General features: G+C 41.7%; 2 protein-coding genes across 2 annotated transcripts in view; one reads left to right on the forward strand and one right to left on the reverse strand.

The window, feature by feature from the left end:
• The first annotated feature begins 4,959 nt into the window (after positions 1 to 4,959).
• Positions 4,960 to 17,770, forward strand: part of LOC310671258 (ovomucoid-like) — a 30,966-nt gene continuing 18,155 nt past the window's right edge. Inside the window, exons 1-4 of the mRNA XM_083427003.1 lie at positions 4,960 to 5,171; positions 6,096 to 6,124; positions 6,698 to 6,807; positions 7,551 to 7,591. Of these exons, the coding sequence (XP_083283129.1) occupies positions 5,117 to 5,171; positions 6,096 to 6,124; positions 6,698 to 6,807; positions 7,551 to 7,591 (235 nt within the window). The 5' untranslated portion in view covers positions 4,960 to 5,116. The remainder of the gene's footprint in view (positions 5,172 to 6,095; positions 6,125 to 6,697; positions 6,808 to 7,550; positions 7,592 to 17,770) is intronic.
• Positions 10,079 to 16,751, reverse strand: LOC310669646 (double-headed protease inhibitor, submandibular gland-like). Its single transcript, XM_083424086.1, has 8 exons — positions 16,624 to 16,751; positions 16,014 to 16,048; positions 14,978 to 15,105; positions 14,101 to 14,149; positions 12,569 to 12,690; positions 11,982 to 12,036; positions 11,387 to 11,502; positions 10,079 to 10,223 (listed from the first exon to the last, which is right to left on the reverse strand). The coding sequence occupies exons 1-8, from the start codon at positions 16,667 to 16,669 to the stop codon at positions 10,178 to 10,180; spliced, it is 597 nt and encodes a 198-aa protein (XP_083280212.1). The 5' UTR covers positions 16,670 to 16,751; the 3' UTR covers positions 10,079 to 10,177.

Below are 17,770 nucleotides of genomic sequence, written 5' to 3' on the forward strand. Positions count from 1 at the left end.
CTGGAGTCCCAGGTAACCCTGGTAAACAAGGAATTTGAATGACCCACAGGTGGGCTTCCATGCATGACTGGCAGACTGTTTTGGCAAAGTGGGCATAGGTGAAGGAGAAGATACAGGATAACTCCAAAGGTGTCTGAAATTCACTGCTCTCCATTTTTGGGAGAACCACCAGCATTATCAGATCCTTAGAGATGTTGTTTCCAGTGACCTCTTTTTTCCAGCCTGACTCCAGAAACCTCAGGCATAGCTTGCCCCTCTCCTCACTGGCCAAGAGGCTGGGGGTGGGGAGAAGATATATTCTTTCTGCATTGCTGGCTTATTCACAAAGGTAGCATAGATAAATTAAATTTATTCCTACATAATAAGCTGGTAGGAATGATTTTTTCATTATTATTTTAAAGATTTCTCCTCACAAAAACAAATGTGATCTATACTCTTCCTTGTCCCTGCAAATTTAGCTTCATTCCAAGGTGACTCTTGGAAGAACAAAGGTTTAACTGGTATTTGACAAATACATAATCTCATTTTATTTATACAGTTCATTAATGAACCATTTTGTAGACTTTGGCACCAGAGAGCTGGCATACGGACCGGTTGGTTCAGGTGTGTTTCCTTTGCGTGTTCCCATCATTGTATATGCTGTGTAATTCCTTTGTATTTCAGGCTCGGCTGCCTCTGTATCCTTAGAGCTACTGTGCTTTTCAATTGGAGGAAAACATGACAGCTTCCAGAATCAATCACCATGCAGCAAATTCTTTCCCACACACGTTCACAAACACACCCCTATGGTCAGCCACGTTTTTCCCCCAGCCTCCACCCATTTCCATAAAGTCAACACTTTCTTACCCTTCCTCCTGCTCCTTCGCATAAGAGCTTCTGCCAACATTGTTATGAGTTTGGAGTGTTAAGCTGGTTGCCAGACTCCTCGAATCCCTGAATCTAGCAAGTGCTAAAAACTAATCAAGCTAGCTTTTAATGAGCCATTAAAAGGGATCAAGGGGTTTGGTGGGAAATGGCAGGTGGGTGGGGCCTCTCCCTCAACTCACAAATAGTGAGAAGGAGAAAAGCTGGGGTTGAGAGTTTGGGGGGACTGTGAAACCAAGAAACCAAGCAGTTTTGCAATTACAGTGGATATAGAACTCTTGCCAACAAATTCGTTTTGAAACAAAACAAAAGCAAAAAAACAACCCCCTGGACTTCTTGCAGTATAGAAAATGATGAAAAATACATGGGAAAGTGTGAAATAACCAGTGCATTTTTTCTAGAAATGTAGTTAATTAAGAGTGCTGGGAACTGTATCTCTTTGAGGGATTAACTATGCTTTCCCAGGATTCCTTGGGGGAAGCCATGTATGGTACCATAGGAGCCAACTCCTAGGGGCCGATAAAATATTGGAGGGGCCAGGGCCCCCCCAATATTTCATTAAAGTTGGCACCCCTTTATGGTGCGGATGTGACTTGTGCAGGATGAACGCTCAGCAAAAAAAAAAGTCACCTGGAAGTAACCTATCAATTGTTTGTCTTGAGAAACTGTTACAAGCTGCCTGGCCATTGTACGGGCCAGCCATTTGCTAACAAGCTGGGCACATCTGCCGTGTTAATAACAATCTCCTGGGGCAGTGCATATGTGGACACTTTTTTAAACACCTACATCAAAATCTGAAGGTTTCCTAAGCCAATAGCAACATGTGGGAGAAGATTTGGTGTGCAAAACAAACCAATGCATATACGCGTGTGTGCATGCATGTGACTAAAGTGTTTGAAACACTTGTGGTCAGTGGAGTATTCACAAGGATTCATCTGGAACCCAAATTCTCAACCTGATCAAGGCAAAAACACTGGGCTTTAGGCAGGATTCATCCAAGGGCTTGTGCTTGCAGAATGTGGCCTCCCGCTCCTCCTGCACACGCTCTGCACCTGTGAAACTTGCCAGGGGGTAGGTTGGGGGGGGCCTGCAAAGTGTGCAGGGGGAAAGAGGAGGGATCATTTTGTCTGTTAGGTTCACTAACAGGAAAACTTAAGAATATGTGTGTGTGTGTGTGTGTGTGTGTGTGTACACATATATATCAAAAGTAATCACCTTGATCCAGCAACAGCACCCACCATCTTTAAGATTTGCCCTCCAGATGAAGCTTCTTTGTGCAAAAGAAAGAAAGAAAGAAAGAAAGAAAGAAAGAAAGAAAGAAAGAAGACAAACAGGTGCAATCTTGCAGATCTGGGATCCCACATGCAACACCACCTGATTGACCAAAGTTTCAGAAGCTATGCATACTTTTGCCATGCGCATCTTTTGCCGAGATTGTTGCAGCTCATGGTGCAATGATGACATTGCTGTTGCAAGTCACAAGAAAAGAGGTACAAACAAAACGGTTTTACACATGATGAGACCCTTTTGACCACAGGGCAATACGAAAGAACAGCTTTCCCAACATCTTAGTACGGGGGGGGGGGGGGAGGAAGAGCCTTATTGGTTCAGCATGTAAGATATAAAATAGATATGGTAAAGGTTGTCCTAGGAAGCAATCCAAGCACATTATATACATCAAACACACTTATTCTATCCAATAGTTTTGAAACCACAGGTGTGAAAAGCATGCACCGAGAAAGCAAGATCTGATTGACAGGAGAAAACAAACCATGAATGTGTGGCAGGGCCATATTGGATTTACGTTGTTTGAGGCAATTTGCTTCTCAATACAAGTTACTGGGGGAAAAGCAATTGCTGTTGCCCTCAGGTCCTGCTTACAGGCTTTCATAGGCATCTGTAGGTACACTGTGAGAACAGGATGCTGGGACAGATAGGCCACAGGGACAATCCAACAGGCCTATTCTTATGTTCTTAATAAACCATATTTATTATGATGAAAGTATTGCCCCAGCATATTCTCCTCATTTTTCCTTGGAGATTCTATCTGAAGTTGCATATTCATTCTATTGAGAGCACAGTGGTATGCAAAGATCTTGCAAAACAACTGATACTTTTCAAAAGAAGGAAAATGCAACCAGCATGCTCCAGAAATACAGATCAGATGAGTCTTTTTTACAGTTGTAAGGCAGTCTGTAAACATGAATTCTGCCTCATCTCCTTCCCAACCATCCCATCACCTCTCTCCATCCCACATGCCTTTGCTTATTAGTCACCCATGAATAGTCCACACCAACATGGCATCTCCATCCAGCATACTAGCAGTGGTGTTGCAACGGGGGGGGGGGGGTGTTAGTTTCTGTTTGCCACTGAGCAGCTGCTTGGAGTCACAGGACTCTGTTTGCATTCCAGAGACCTTCCAGACTGTTGGAAGTGTCATGGGAGAAGGGAGACGGATGTGACGTACTGGTTTCTCTGTTTCCTTCGTTCCTTTGTTTCAGTTGCTCTCTGCTTTCATAGAGAGAGGATGTATATTTCTTTGCTGTCTGCGTAGTAAGAAATAAAGCATAGCGATGTAGCCATAAATCTCATCACTTCCGCCTGCTGCTTTGATTCTCTGCGGAATCGGAACGTGCCTGGAAGCCTCATCAAAGGCTCAGGTCATTAATTATTCATCGGAGGTGATTTCGAAGGCTCGGCCAGAAGATGAGCTTTATCAGCTTGGCTGAGTGGAGATTCTGACAGGCGGCTCGCCCTGGGTTCCACATCCGGGAGGGTGACAAGAAGGCCCCCTCAGCCGCATGTGTATGGACCAGCTGCAAACTGCTATGTACAGGGCATGTGCAGTGTCATTACGTACAGCACATGCGTCATACGTAGTGACATCGCACAAGCGCCCAATGTAGCAACACCCTGCCCTGGGTGTCACAACGCCTTCATTCGCCCCTGCATACTAGCAGCTCTCAACGTGTCCAGAGGAGGGCAACCAAAATGGTCAAAGGCCTGGAAACGATGCCTTATGAGGAACGGCTAAGGGAGCTGGGCATGTTTAGCCTGGAGAAGAGGAGGTTAAGGGGTGATATGATAGCCATGTTCAAATATATAAAAGGATGTCACATAGAGGAGGGAGAAAGGTTGTTTTCTGCTGCTCCAGAGAAGCGGACACGGAGCAATGGATCCAAACTACAAGAAAGAAGATTCCACCTAAACATTAGGAAGAACTTCCTGACAGTAAGAGCTGTTCGACAGTGGAATTTGCTGCCAAGGAGTGTGGTGGAGTCTCCTTCTTTGGAGGTCTTTAAGCAGAGGCTTGACAACCATATGTCAGGAGTGCTCTGATGGTGTTTCCTGCTTGGTAGGGGGTTGGACTCGATGGCCCTTGTGGTCTCTTCCAACTCTATGATTCTATGATTCTAGTCAATTTCCCTCTAGGTTTGTGTTTGTTTTAGATTATACCTCTTGACAGGGCTCTTCTCAAAACCCTCTCCAGTTTTGAACAGTACAAATGGTATGTCCAGAGCCTGTAAATGTTGAGGTGTGTGCATATGAGCCCATGGGCAGAAGTGGAAACTAGTACAGTACATGGTAGCTGGAAGTGGGGCCTGTGGGTATGATCTCAATAGTTCCTCCATGCCTCCTTTTTTGATCCCGTTTCAACATCTACACACAGCTACTTCATTTGTGGCATTGAAAATAAACACTTCTCAAGGAAGCAAGTACCAAGTATCCAGCTCACTTTTTAAAGTGGAACAGTTGTGTGTGTTTTTTAATTAAAAAAAGTTCCAATAAACAAAAAGCAGAGTTGTTGATTGGCATGAAGAATGGGGCTCTATTTACTTCTGAAGCAGTGAAATTATATCATTCATCTCTGGAAACCAAAGCAATGGATTGTTATAAAGTGAACTAAGAATGTCATTGTATTTTAGCTCATTTTTATTCAATTTCTTTCTGTGTTTAATATTTTCTCTTTGCTATGTCTTATGGTTTAGAAAGTAAACTACCAAGCTGGTTACCAAATGTCTCTTGCATAATCCTGGATTGCGCACTGAAAGGAAGGTGTGAAAGTTGGTACAGGACACCACAGTCCTTTACATTTCCAAATGTAAAAAATTCTTGAAACTGGGAGATTTCATCATCAAGGCCACTGATACTTCTTTATATGCACGGGAGAGAGGTTAGATCTCACATGAGAAGCTTCTGCTGCTTGGAAGAGAACTAAGAGGTCAACAGATCCAAACCCACCAGCACAACCATGAAGCCAGGCAGCTTTTTCCTCCTCACTTTGATGGTCTTCTTTTTGTACTCAGGTGAGTCATACTTCATATTGTAAAGGTTCCCTTTCTGGAGAGATTTGCATTTTGAGGCTCCCATTATATGTTCCATCTCAGAAAGAAACATAATGATGCATGGTTGTTTTTGAGGTTGCTTCCTCGTGCTACTACTACTACTACTAATTTATTTATACCCCGCCCATCTGGCTGGGCTTCCTCAGCCACTCTGGGTGGCTTCCAACAAAATATTAAAATACAGTAATGCATCAAACATTAAAAGCTTCCCTAAACAGGGCTGCCTTCAGATGTCTTCTAAAAGTCTGGTAGTTGTTGTTCTCTTTGTCATCTGGTGGGAGGGTGTTCCACAGGGCAGGTGCCATTACCGAGAAGGCCTTCTGCCTGGTTCCCTGTAACTTGGCTTCTCGCAGGGAGGGAACCACCAGAAGGCCCTTGGCGCTGGACCTCAGTTCCCGGGTAGAACGATGGGGGTGGAGCCGCTCCTTCAGATATACTGGACCAAGGCCGTTTAAGGCTTTAAAGGTCAGCACCAACACTTTGAATTGTGCTCAGAAACGTACTGGGAGCCAATGTAGGTCTTTCAAGACCGGTGTTATGTGGTCTCGGTGGCGGCTCCCAGTCACCAGTCTAGCTGCCACATTCTGGATTAGTTGTAGTTTCCGGGTCACCTTCAAAGGTAGCCCCACATAGAGCACATTGCAGTAGTCCAAGCGAGAGATAACCAGAGCATGCACCACTTTGGCGAGACAGTCCGCGGGCAGGTAGGGTCTCAACCTGCGTACCAGATGGAGCTGGTAGACCATTGCCCTGGACACAGAATTGATTTCAGGAAAGGTGCCTGAAATCCCTAAACACAGTATTCTCAGTCATACAAACAAATAATAAATACGGTAAATATGGATTGACTTTATAATGTTTATGTTCTTGGTGTTTTGGTTCTAGGTGCTGCCACTGAAGCAATAAATGAACGAGTGAGTGCTAGTTATCTATTTTTATGCTATTTCTCTTTAGTTATTTAGAGTTAAGCTTTATGATACTGCAGTCCTCATGGATTTTTATTTTATTTTGATAAAGAGTTAAAAAATACAGGTAATGCGCATACATAACACAAAGCAATCACTAAAAGAATAAAGACACATTGCATTGGTCACAGCTTTTAAAACAAAGGAAGTGTTTAGGCGACTTGTGTTCTACTCTGTTATAATTTTTGCAGGTGGAGCTCAAGGCAGTTAACAAATAATTGAATAATAATTAGAGTTAAAGTGTATTAGCTAAAACAGGCTTCCTCAGCCTCTGGCCCTCCAGATGTTTAGAGACTACAATTCCCATCATCCCTGACCACTGGTCCTGCTAGCTAGGGATCATGGGAGTTGTAGGCCAAAAACATCTGGAGGGCCAATGCTGAGGAAGTCTGAGCTAAAACATGAAATAAGATGCAAAGAAACTTACAAATGTCACATTGGTCACTATGGAATTCCCCTTGCAGTCTAAATGTCAAGGAGGGAATAATTCAACAGTGTAATTTACCGATACTTTTTCTGCAGGAATATTGTCGTGGGTATCCCAAAGGAGCATGCACCAAGGAGTTTAATCCCCACTGTGGCTCTGATGGCATCACCTATGACAACAAGTGTGTTTTCTGCAATGCATATATGTGAGTATACATTTCACTTATAAAGTACAAATTGAAAAGAGTGAGCAGAGCTACTTTGTAGGCAGCTCAAAATTTGTAAAATATTTGAAGGAAATGCTACAATTAATAAATCCCTGGTGTGGCAATAATACAGTTATTGTAAAGGTAATAATGACCTAATACAGGTGTTACCCTAATTGTGGATTTTGGAAGTGTCAACTCAATTGGGGGAAAAAATGACATAAAATGACATTTTTAAAAGGAGAATATTTCACAAAGTGGTGCTGCAGCAAATATATACAGCAATAATTAACTTACCTTATTTAGCTATCATGGTGCCAGGTGGGGGTGGTATTTCAGGTTAGTTCACATTTTAATGCAAAATTACCTAATTTACATTTCACAAACCAATACGCAAACGGAAACAAAGCTATCCTTTAAAATTCACGTCTGTAAATTTTGTGATGCAGGTTTCCAGCTTAAGAAAACTGCAAAAATGTGTAAATTGGGAAAACAATACAAAGTTTTGAGGGGGCAGGAGTTTGCATAAAAATGCTCTCAATTTTTATGAATGTCACAGATTGATTCAGTAACATGAGGCACTAGATTTAAGACTTCAGAAATAAGAAAATGAGAGAAACCCAAACTGACATATTGATCCATCTCTACTCATCTTTGGATTATTTCTGTTTACGGAGTAATGGTGAAGCATGCATCTTTTGGATTATCTCACTGAGTTCCTGGTTTTGTCTTTCCTTCATCAGCGCAAGTGGAAGAGTACTGAGACTGAGACACCTTGGAAAATGCTAAAGACTAAGGAACATCTATTGAGGGAAATGTCCCTTTCTCTTCATGCCGCACTCATACCATCACCACAAAGAAATATATTCTTCCTTCTGCTTATACTTTGCATTGCCAGCTAGGGAATATCTGGCAAGATCTTTATTTGATTAATCAATAAATAAGCTAAGCAGCATTATAAGTCTTGTATTGTTCCCTTGGGACAAACATCTCTCAGTATATTTATTTACGTTCTGTTTGTTTAGCCTATTATCTTTTTTTTTAAAAAAAAAATAGCCCCCCACTTTTCAGCACCATGCAGAAAGGTAATATATTTATGGAATTTTGGGGACAATATAATATTTGGAAGTTTGTTAATAATTACACACACACACACACACACACACACACACACACACACACACAAAGAGTAAAGCTAAATGCTCAGCTGAATTTACTCAACATGAACTATAACACTTCAGAGTGTTAGATTGCCTGTTGATATGATTTATGCTCATGCAAGCATGCATGCATGCCCATGCGTGCGCACGCGCGCACACACACACACACAAACACTACCTCCTTGCTGGTAGAAAGCCAGCTCATTAGGGAGACATCTAGGGTAGACCCCTTCTCCCTAGTATTCATTGACCACCAATTCATTAGGGCGAATGGTGCCAACTTTAGCCTCCTTTCCCCTGTCTGGCTTCTTATTTACAACCATCCAGCAGATGGTTCAACTTGTGATTGGCTCCAGATCCATCAATTGTTGGTTTCCCTGTTTTCTGCCCCATCAGTTCCAATGGGAACCAGTTCCCACTGCTGGCATGCTGCTACACACCTATCAGCAAGAAGTGTTCTTCATGGGAAGACACTGATGCTGATAGGCTTCCCCCTTTGAATGGGGGTTGGACTCAATCACATATAAAGTTGGGACAGTAGTGTGTGCTCTTCTGCCCTGTTCTGATTGGTGGATAACCCTCCAGGTGGACCTCACCCTGAGTCAACTTGGAACTGGGAGGGGTGAGAGTAAATGTGTCCCCCTGTGCTACTTGCAGGAACAACATTTTTAGAACAGTCTTTCCATGTGCACCAGGGGGACTATCCATCTTTTATTGCTAATATTACTGCCTATCATTGTGTAGCCAAAATGGCAGCACACATATGCAACCAGCAGATTTGGGGGCATCCTGAGTTTTTCGGATGTACAGAACATCTGAGGTGAAGGGGAACCCCCTAAGGTGAAGACAAATGGCCCAAGCATCCCAGTGAGCAATGGAGGCTGGTCTATTTGGGAAAGCAGGGCACGGCCTCACCAACCTCAGTCTGCACTCACATCCCCCATCTTCCCACCTTCTTACTTACAGTCAGCCCAGGGTTATTATTATTATTTATTCAACTTATACAGCGCCCTATACCCAGAGGTCTCAGGGTGGTTCACAACAAGACCACAACATATAAAATCAAACCAAAAGCAATAACCCAATTAACCCCCCCCCCCAAAAAAAACCACAGTCTGAAAGGGTGTTGGATGTCAATAAGCTCAAACAAAGGCCTGTTTAAAAAGGAACATTTTTGCCTGGCGCCTAAAGGTGTCTAAATGAAGGGGCCAGGCGAACTTCCCTGGAGAGAGCATTCCATGGACGGGGAGCCACCGCAGAGAAGACAGCTGCTCACGCCACCATGAGCCTCCGAGGGGTGACAAGAAGTCACCCCTGAAGGCACGAAACCAGGCTGTACCACCCTCACCCCCACCCTGTTGCGACGCCACTGGTCTGAAATGCACACACTTCAGCTTAACCACAGGTTACTTTTCAAATCAGGTGGAAGCCTATTTCAAGAGAAAGAGCCTTATGTCTCAAGATATTACAGGATACATATGGATTGGACTAATGTCATGCATACTCAGCTTCACGCACCAGTCATGAAATATACTGGAGCCATAGTAAACAGTAATGTATACACAGCCTCAATTTCCTGGACAGAGAGAGACTTTCTGAGGTCTCTCTAAGAGCTGTATGGAATTGGGAATATAGAACTTCCTGTTACGTTGGTCTCAAGTTTTCCAGGCCAAATTGCCCACCCCAGTGCTATGTCTACCTCATGCTAGGCCTCATCCTACTATCCCAAATACATCATCGTCTTGTTTCTCTGAAGAAACAGTCTCCCAAAAAGTATTTGTTCTATGTCTGTTGCCCACATTTGTTGTTCACATTTGCCTGGCAGTAACTCCTGAATTATTGTTCTCAACATTATCTCTTTCTCTCCCTCTCTGCTTTCCCCCACTTGCTCAAATCTCCTGACATGTATGCTACTGTGAGTGACACTTTCTAGGAAAGAATAGAATATTACACTGGACAAAAATGCTTTTCTTCCTGAGGTTAAAGCCCTAAACCCTACACAGACCCTCAAATATACATGAGCCGGGTATTGAAAGAGAGAACAACCAAAATAGCAATACATTCCATGGCGCAAAATGAGACATTATAGGAGAGATCAGAACAATACATCCTTGCAGGTTAGAAATCTTTAATGGCAAATCAGACCTTATTTTGCAACATTAGCTATTAGAGTATAAGGCAAAGAGGTCTCTTGGAAATCTGTCAAGTTCTCAGCACTCTCCAAAATGTTGGAGCAACAGAGCCCCTTTGCTCTTCCTGGAAAGAAAAGGGTAACATATATTGAAATTATTATTGTGGATAAAACAAAGTTATATAAGGTTTGGTTTTTTTTAAAAAAAACAGCTCTTAGTTTGAGAATTGCAGTGACTTGCATTCCATCTTATCCCCTAGAACTGCTTCCCACTATGCAAAAAAGGAACATTTTGGTTCCTAATGTAAGCCACATTCACCACAGAAAATCAATCAGAATTCTGACTAGTAAAATCATCCCATTTAAATAAACACAACAGACATTGCAACTGGAACTGTCAATATGAGCAGCGTTGTTTCGGAATACCTTACTTCAGAAACATCTGCACTATGCAGAAGTGCACTTTGTTAAAGGTCCTGAGAAAACTCCTATTCCCTTCAGAGAGCTACAATTCCCAGTGAATTCCTTATTCCATGGAACTCTGGGAATTGTAGTTCTGTAAGGGGAATAGAGTTTCCTAACAACTCTCAGCTGCAAAGAGCAGACTACACTTCCCAGGATTCCTTAGGAGAAACCACAGTTTAAAGTGGTATGGGTGATGTCATAGTTGCTTGACAGGAAAAAACTTCAAAGTATAGTCTGGATGGAAGCATGATTATGAGACCATATTTGTAACCCTTTCAACTGACAAAAGTGAATCAAGGAATCTGGATATGTGATTATATCCCAGCTCTGGAGAATTCTTGGCATTGTTGTTACCGTTGTTGTTACCTTGCACATCTGAGTTGGTTACCCCAGCCCCTCTGGGAAGCTTCCAACAAAATGCAAAAACACAGTAAGGATATATGTAGGATGGCTTACTTCTCATCCTACCAAAACTTTCCCAGTGTCATCATAAGTAGATACGGAACAGCTTAGAGGTTTTGAATACAGTCATACCTTGGGTTACAGCCACTTCAGGTTACCTTTTGTTGGGTTACAGACCGCTGAAACTCAGAAGTACCAGAACGGGTTACTTCCAGCTTTCGGCGGTCGCGCATGCACAGAAGCTCCAAATCACAACTCACGCATGCGCAGATGCGGGTTGCGAATGCTGTGGGTTGCGAACGTGCATCCCACATGGATCACATTCACAACCTGAGCAGCACTGTATATCTTTCTCTTCTATCATGTTATCATCACTTTAGTTATTTTTCTATAAAAAAATAATTATTATTTCTATACGTACAGGGCATGAATGCAGAAATCACACTGGTTGCTATAGTTCTTTCCATCGGAACCGCAGTGAGCCATATAATTCAATGGGCACATGAGAGCATTTGGGCTAAAGTTCTTACAATAGTCCTGCAAAAAGAAAGGGATTCTTAATCTGTCACCTGTTAAATAAAACTAAGTTCCACTTTACAAAAGAAGTAGTTCTGTACCCATTAACTTTTACATTTGCTCACCAGTTCAACATAACTTCTTTTTTAAAGTGCAATTTATATTCAATTTTGTAGAGTCATACATATTTGCAACAAAGAAACAAAAACCAAAAAATGAAGAAATAGGAAACACAACAGTCATAATTTCATATGTATTATATTATCTCAAATAAATATTTTGGTTCATGTGAAGCATGTGCTTTGTTATGTCAGTATTCAATAAACTTTGCCCAATTCTGTCTAAACATACTAAAGTTTATGCCTTCTTTCACCCTTGATACCTTATAAAAAATTCCACAACTGCAAAAATGTAGAGGGTTTTTTGCTTCTGATTCTGTTAAGAGAGGGATTGATACCTGCCACTCCCAATATCTAGAATAACACAGTCATGCTGCTTACCTGAATCTGAATACATTGACCTCCATACTTCACAGCCACATTCTTGTTGGATTCCCTGGGTAAGAAAGAGAGAAAAGTTGACAAATTCTTTCCTGTAGTTCACATTATTAAAACAAACTATGTTTAGCTCTTCAGAACTGCTACAGGCAAAGCTTGACTGAGCTGGCTCTACAATTTGTATCCTTGAGCTCCTTCATCTGTTACAGATCCTTTGTCCTCCTGCTACACAAAGTTATTGGGACTCCTATGATTCCGCTAACCAGAAATAAAATAGACTTGAAATAAAAATAACTCTGTAGGTACATAAGGAACCAGTTTCACTTTATCTACAGCATGCAGGACTGGTTTCACATCCCTGATCAGTGCTGATGCTTATTGGATTGCATTGCGCCAATCATCATTTATCATTCTCTAGATAACCAATCATTGGAGAGTGAGGTTGGTCTCATGTAAGCCACTATGGAAGCTTGGAAAGAAGGTAGGGTGGCAAAGGACCAAATACAATAAATATAATGAGATATCATTATAAAGAATGATAGTCATTGTCCGTTGCCAGGGGGAAAATGTTCAGTATCCACATTACTTACAGGTTTTGACGACAAAGATCACATTTACTGACATAAGTGTTGTCATCTGTTCCACAGACTGGTTTAGCCATTTTGGGGCAGGCCATGACTCCTTTCGCTTGCATGAATTCACTGCAATCCATCTATAAAATAAACATGTAGCATTTGATTGTACCCAGCAATCTTCCATATAATTACCTCTGACATTCATTTTTCCAGTTTTGTTTTGTTAAATTCTAAACATGGAAAAAGAAGCTATTTAGCTGTATTTTCTTCTCTGTATAAAGGAGGCTTGTGGTTGTCCCTAGAATCATAGGGGCAGGGGTTTTGGGGGGCGGGGGAAATCCAGGGCTAGAGCATCCTCAACCTGTCTGGCTTCTTCTTGAAGGCCTCCAGCCTTCCAGCCTTCTCAGTAATTCATTCATTGTTGCGCTGCCATTACCATCAAGTAGTTTCTTCCAATTTCCCACTAAAACCTATCTTCCTGTAACTTGAGCACATTCAGTCTAGTGCTGCCCTAGTTCTCTGGGGCAGCAAATTGTAAATGAGGCTTGATCCCATTATTCCCAGAAGCTAATAGCCATTTATTCTCAGGCCCATTTCAAGGTGCTGGTTTTAACCTATGAAGACTTATATAGCTCAGGGCCCTAATATGGTACACGTTATGGAACACCTTTCCCCATATTAGCCTGCCCATGCCCTGAGGTCAGCATCAAGACTCTTCTCTATGTGCCCCTCTGGCAGTTATCAGGAAGAGGGTGGCAACAGGGGTAAAACTAGGCTTTATTTCTCCCAAGTCAAAGACCCAGTTTGGCCAAAAAAAATACCCCAACCCCCCCCCCCAAAAAAAACCCCATGCACATTTTGCACACCCACAGGCTGGGAGCCTCAGTGCTGCTCCTCTGGGGGCTTCATCCAGGGCAAAAAAAAATGGCTCCCCACACAAACACCATAGCTATGGCTCTGGGTGGCAACAAGGGAGGCTCATGTTGCACAAGTACATTTCCTTTCCTCAACGTGTTTGGAGTGTTGTTTTTCTTTGCAGACGGGTGTGTGTGTGTGTCTGTTTCTGTCTTTGGTGGTTAAGGACTGGAGGGGTTGTCTTTATAGTCTGATTACCTTGTACAGTGGCACCTCAGTTTTTGAATGTCTCCAGTGACGAACGTTTTGGTTTTCGAATGCTGAAAACCTGGAAGTAAATGCTTCCATTTCTGAACGTGCCTCAGAATTCGAACAGCTTGCACTGAGGTACCATGTATTTTTCTCAATTTTCTCTATTAAATTTGGAGACCGCCCTCGGTTTTTGAACATTTCGAAACTCAAACTGTCTTCAGGAATGGATAACATTCGAAAAAGAGGTACCACTGTACCAGGAGTTGCTTTTAATTATTTCGTTTTGATATGTATTATATTTTGCAGTTATCTAGAGATTATTTTGAGATGAAAAGTGATTCATAAGCTTAAGACATTTCAATTCCCTCCAAATCACACAACAATTTTGCCCATTTGGTTCTGCAGGTTCAATTTCTCACCACAAAACTCTTTATACCTACCTTTGGACATTCTCCAACATGCTTCTTACCAACAAGTTTGGTTTTTTCCCTGAATAAGAGAAGAATTTAGGGAACGTTAGCAATCAATTTCCTGTATTCTGGGCTAATAATACTAATAATAAACATTGGTTGGCACTAATAGACCTTGCAAGTCACAGGCAAATGCCCCATTGAGCTAGTTCTGCTATGTACCCTGCTGACAGTCAAAGTGATGAAGTAAAATATATGTGGCATATGGATGGATAAATCCAGTGCTTTCTTTTTCAGTTCCTCATCTTTCCAGTCTTATGCTTAATTCACCCCATTTCCACATCTGTTTGAGTTCTTAAAAAACTAACTAAATAAAAAATCTTATGGAATTCCTTTTTGCGTGCATTTTATCCTAATACATTTTTGTATGCCATGTTGCCCAATGTGAATTTGTATATGTTATTTTTAGCAATATTCATATTTTTATGTACATTATTTTTAATATACAGATTTTTGTACATATGTTTTGAACAATATCTGTGTTTTGGATCACATATTTTCGGGGGATGTACAAATTAGCTGGAAGTACATTAAAATATAAACTGAATTGCAGAGAGTAGAGAGTAAGTTTAATGTCATGTTGTAAGCACACTGGATTTACACAGAGATCACTGAGGACTGAAGCCTAGCTGGTTACCTTGGCCCAGAAATAATCTCTCAGTCTCTAGCTAACCACAGGGGAATAGTGGTAAAATGGGAATGGTCCCATGTAAGACATGTCCCCATCTTGGAAGTGGGGTGGGATGGGAAAGGGACAGATAAAACAAATTGGATGAGACATCATTACAACTAATGGTAGCCATGGTCTGTTGCCCAGCAAAGAATCTTCTGCATCTGCGCTACTTACTGGTTATGGCGACACAGTTCACATTCATTGGCATAAGTGTTGCCATCTGTACCACAGACTGGAAAATAAATCCTTGTGCAGCTCATTGGTCCGTTACCAGCTGCCTGGAGGTGTTGGCTGCAATCCAACTATAAAAAGAAAACAACAACAAACATTATATGTCTACACAACAGGTTTTCCTTTATATAACTTTTCAATGCTTTCATCCTTTAAAGTTTATAACCGATACACAGGAGAAAAGAGGGTACCTTATGAATCTACCTTTCCTTTTTACATTCCCCATTATTCACAAGGAAGAAGCATGCAGAAGACTGAACCAAGGAAAAATTGTTGAATAAATTTCTCAAGTGTGGACTTGCCTAGGGCATCATTGTACAAAAGGCACCGTATAAAAACTGAACCTTGGAATATATAGAACAGCCAGACAATTCTGTGGTGGAATCTAGACACATGTTTAAAAAAACGCAGTGAAAATGCTTTTTTAAAAAATGTTTTGAAAAATATATTGAATTTGCCATAACTCACCATCACCATCTAGTATCACATTTGCATAATGCACTTTACAAGACACTTAAAACGTTTTGTTGGCAGCTGTATAGCCGAGTCCTATGTGTAAATAAAATGTCTTCCCTGTTCCAAAAGCAGTGTGAATGGGGGAGAGCAATGGATTGGTCTTGCTAGCGCATTTGAAGGACCTGGACCTTCCTCCTGCCCTTCCCCAACCCCAGCAATCACAAAAATGAAGCATTATTCAAAGAGAAGGTCTCACATCCCACTGAAATGAGTGGTCATCTCGCTGCTAATAACTGTGCTCTTCCACAGCTCTCCTTCACTATAATTGCACTGGAGAACTGCTGTGTGTGTGTTTATGTGTCTGCTTTGTTGTTGACAAGGGGCAGTGAGAACACCATCATTTCCCACTTACACTTGAGGAACACAATTCAAATTCTTCTCCATCTGCCAACTTGCAATTACAGTTTTATCTGTATTACACAACCAACTGCAGAAGCTGTAAGGATAATACGGCATTACTCACCGTGTTTGCCTGAATGTCTTCGTCCCCGAAGACTCCTGAAAGGAGACCAAAAACACATGGATGCCATATCTGAGCTCTCAAAAATTCAGAAGGAAATCTCTAAAGAGATTAAGAGCTGCACAATGGCTTCAAAAGATTATAAACAGATGGGAGAATGATCAGCAGTTTGGTATACTGAGCGCCAGCCATTTCATATGATTATAAATGTGTGCATCTAATCAGGTCTATAATATTTTTCCTGTTCTGGGGATGGGTAGATTTGTCCATGTTGCTTCTATTAAGAAGTGTGAATTAAGTAGGCACACTTCAAAATGCAAACCAAACCAAACCTCTCTTCCATCCTTACTTATGGCCATACCTAGGGGATCACAGGACAGGGTCCCAGTACTTTTTATGGATTTGTAAGTAAGGGAATTTCAGTGGGACAGCTTAGCTTTCTTCTACCCTTTCATGGCAGGCTGCACCTGCCAAAATTCCCTCTTAAACTAAATATTTTCTTCCACATCAGGCCACTCATCTGAGCAATATAGAATACTTTTTCAGAGTGTCAGCAGTAATACTCTCTCTCTGTCTCTCTCTGTCTCTCTCTCACTCTTTCTGCGTGACTCACCTGTGAAGCACCAAAGTGCCAGAGCAACAACCACAAATGCACCCATTCTTCACTGAGCACTGAATGCACCAATGTTCAGATGAGAAGATTGTCTTGTAGAGCAACTTTACCAGCAGGATATCAGATGGACACGTGCAAGCACCTCTATATATATGCACAGGAGTTTACTTTAGATTTCTTCATTGTGAAAGACTTGGCACTCTAAGGACAGTTTCATAACATAAGGAGTTGACATTCTGGGGGGATTCCTTCCACACCCAAAGGATCAGGACAGGATGAAGGCAGAAGGTAGAATAGTCTTCTCACCTAATTTACTGTTCATATTTGCTTTTTCTGGCACCAAGATAAGATGTACAGTTCCTTTATTTACTTTATCTTTTAAGAGAAAAGCAACTGGAGAGGGGCATTTGTTCTGAAGCCATTCATAAGTCTTTTCCCAATGAAATGAAATCTTCTGGGGGCAGGGAGAATTCACTGTTAGAAAAAATGGTTTCTGAGGTAAACTTTTCTCTTTATCAGTGCAATGAGCACAACAGTGATAAGAACATATTGTCTAATCCTATTACAATCTTGGTTGCCAGGGCTGCTGATGTCTCCTCTCCTGCCCAAAGTTCAGCAAAGTATTACAGCTGACTAGAGGTTTTTATAAGGAGAAGGAAGAAAATCGATGGTTAAAAGAACCAGGCTTTTGGTAAGAACTCATTGCTCAGTTGTTGAAGGAATCCAGATATGAATGTGTATCCAAGGGTTGTATTCACACAAGGATTTCCATGTGATCTATGGAACTTTCTTTCACCTTCCTCTTCCTCTGTGCCCCTCCAAAATCATCACTGGAAGGTGGGTTGAAACACAGAAAACAGATTTTTGGATTTGGAGGGAATGGGAAAGGAGAGGAAATCCCGCAAACAGAAGTACTTGAGCTAATGGGACCACTTTGTTGGATACAACTCAGTCTCAATGATGGGCCATAGCTCCCTCATAGCAGAGGACTTGTTTTGAATGCCAGAGGTCCCCATTTCAATTCATGACATCTCCAGGTAGGAAAAGACTCTAGATTTAAACACACAAGAGGCATTGCCACACAAAGAGCACAGTACTGAGCTAGATAGACCAGCAGTCTGACTGGATAAGGGAGCTTCCTAGCAAA

This window comes from Podarcis tiliguerta (genome assembly GCF_965153285.1).
Source record: "Podarcis tiliguerta genome assembly, chromosome: 2".
NCBI lineage: Eukaryota > Metazoa > Chordata > Lepidosauria > Squamata > Lacertidae > Podarcis > Podarcis tiliguerta.

Excerpts from the sequence above, each read along its gene's own strand:
- LOC310669646 (XM_083424086.1), bottom strand. The coding sequence starts at position 16,669 with ATGGGTGCATTTGTGGTTGTTGCTCTGGCACTTTGGTGCTTCACAG. Across the intron at positions 16,049-16,623 it reads GGCACTTTGGTGCTTCACAG|GAGTCTTCGGGGACGAAGAC; the intron begins GTGAGTCACGCA and ends GTCTCCTTTCAG. Across the intron at positions 12,691-14,100 it reads ATGTTGGAGAATGTCCAAAG|ATGGATTGCAGTGAATTCAT; the intron begins GTAGGTATAAAG and ends TTTATTTTATAG.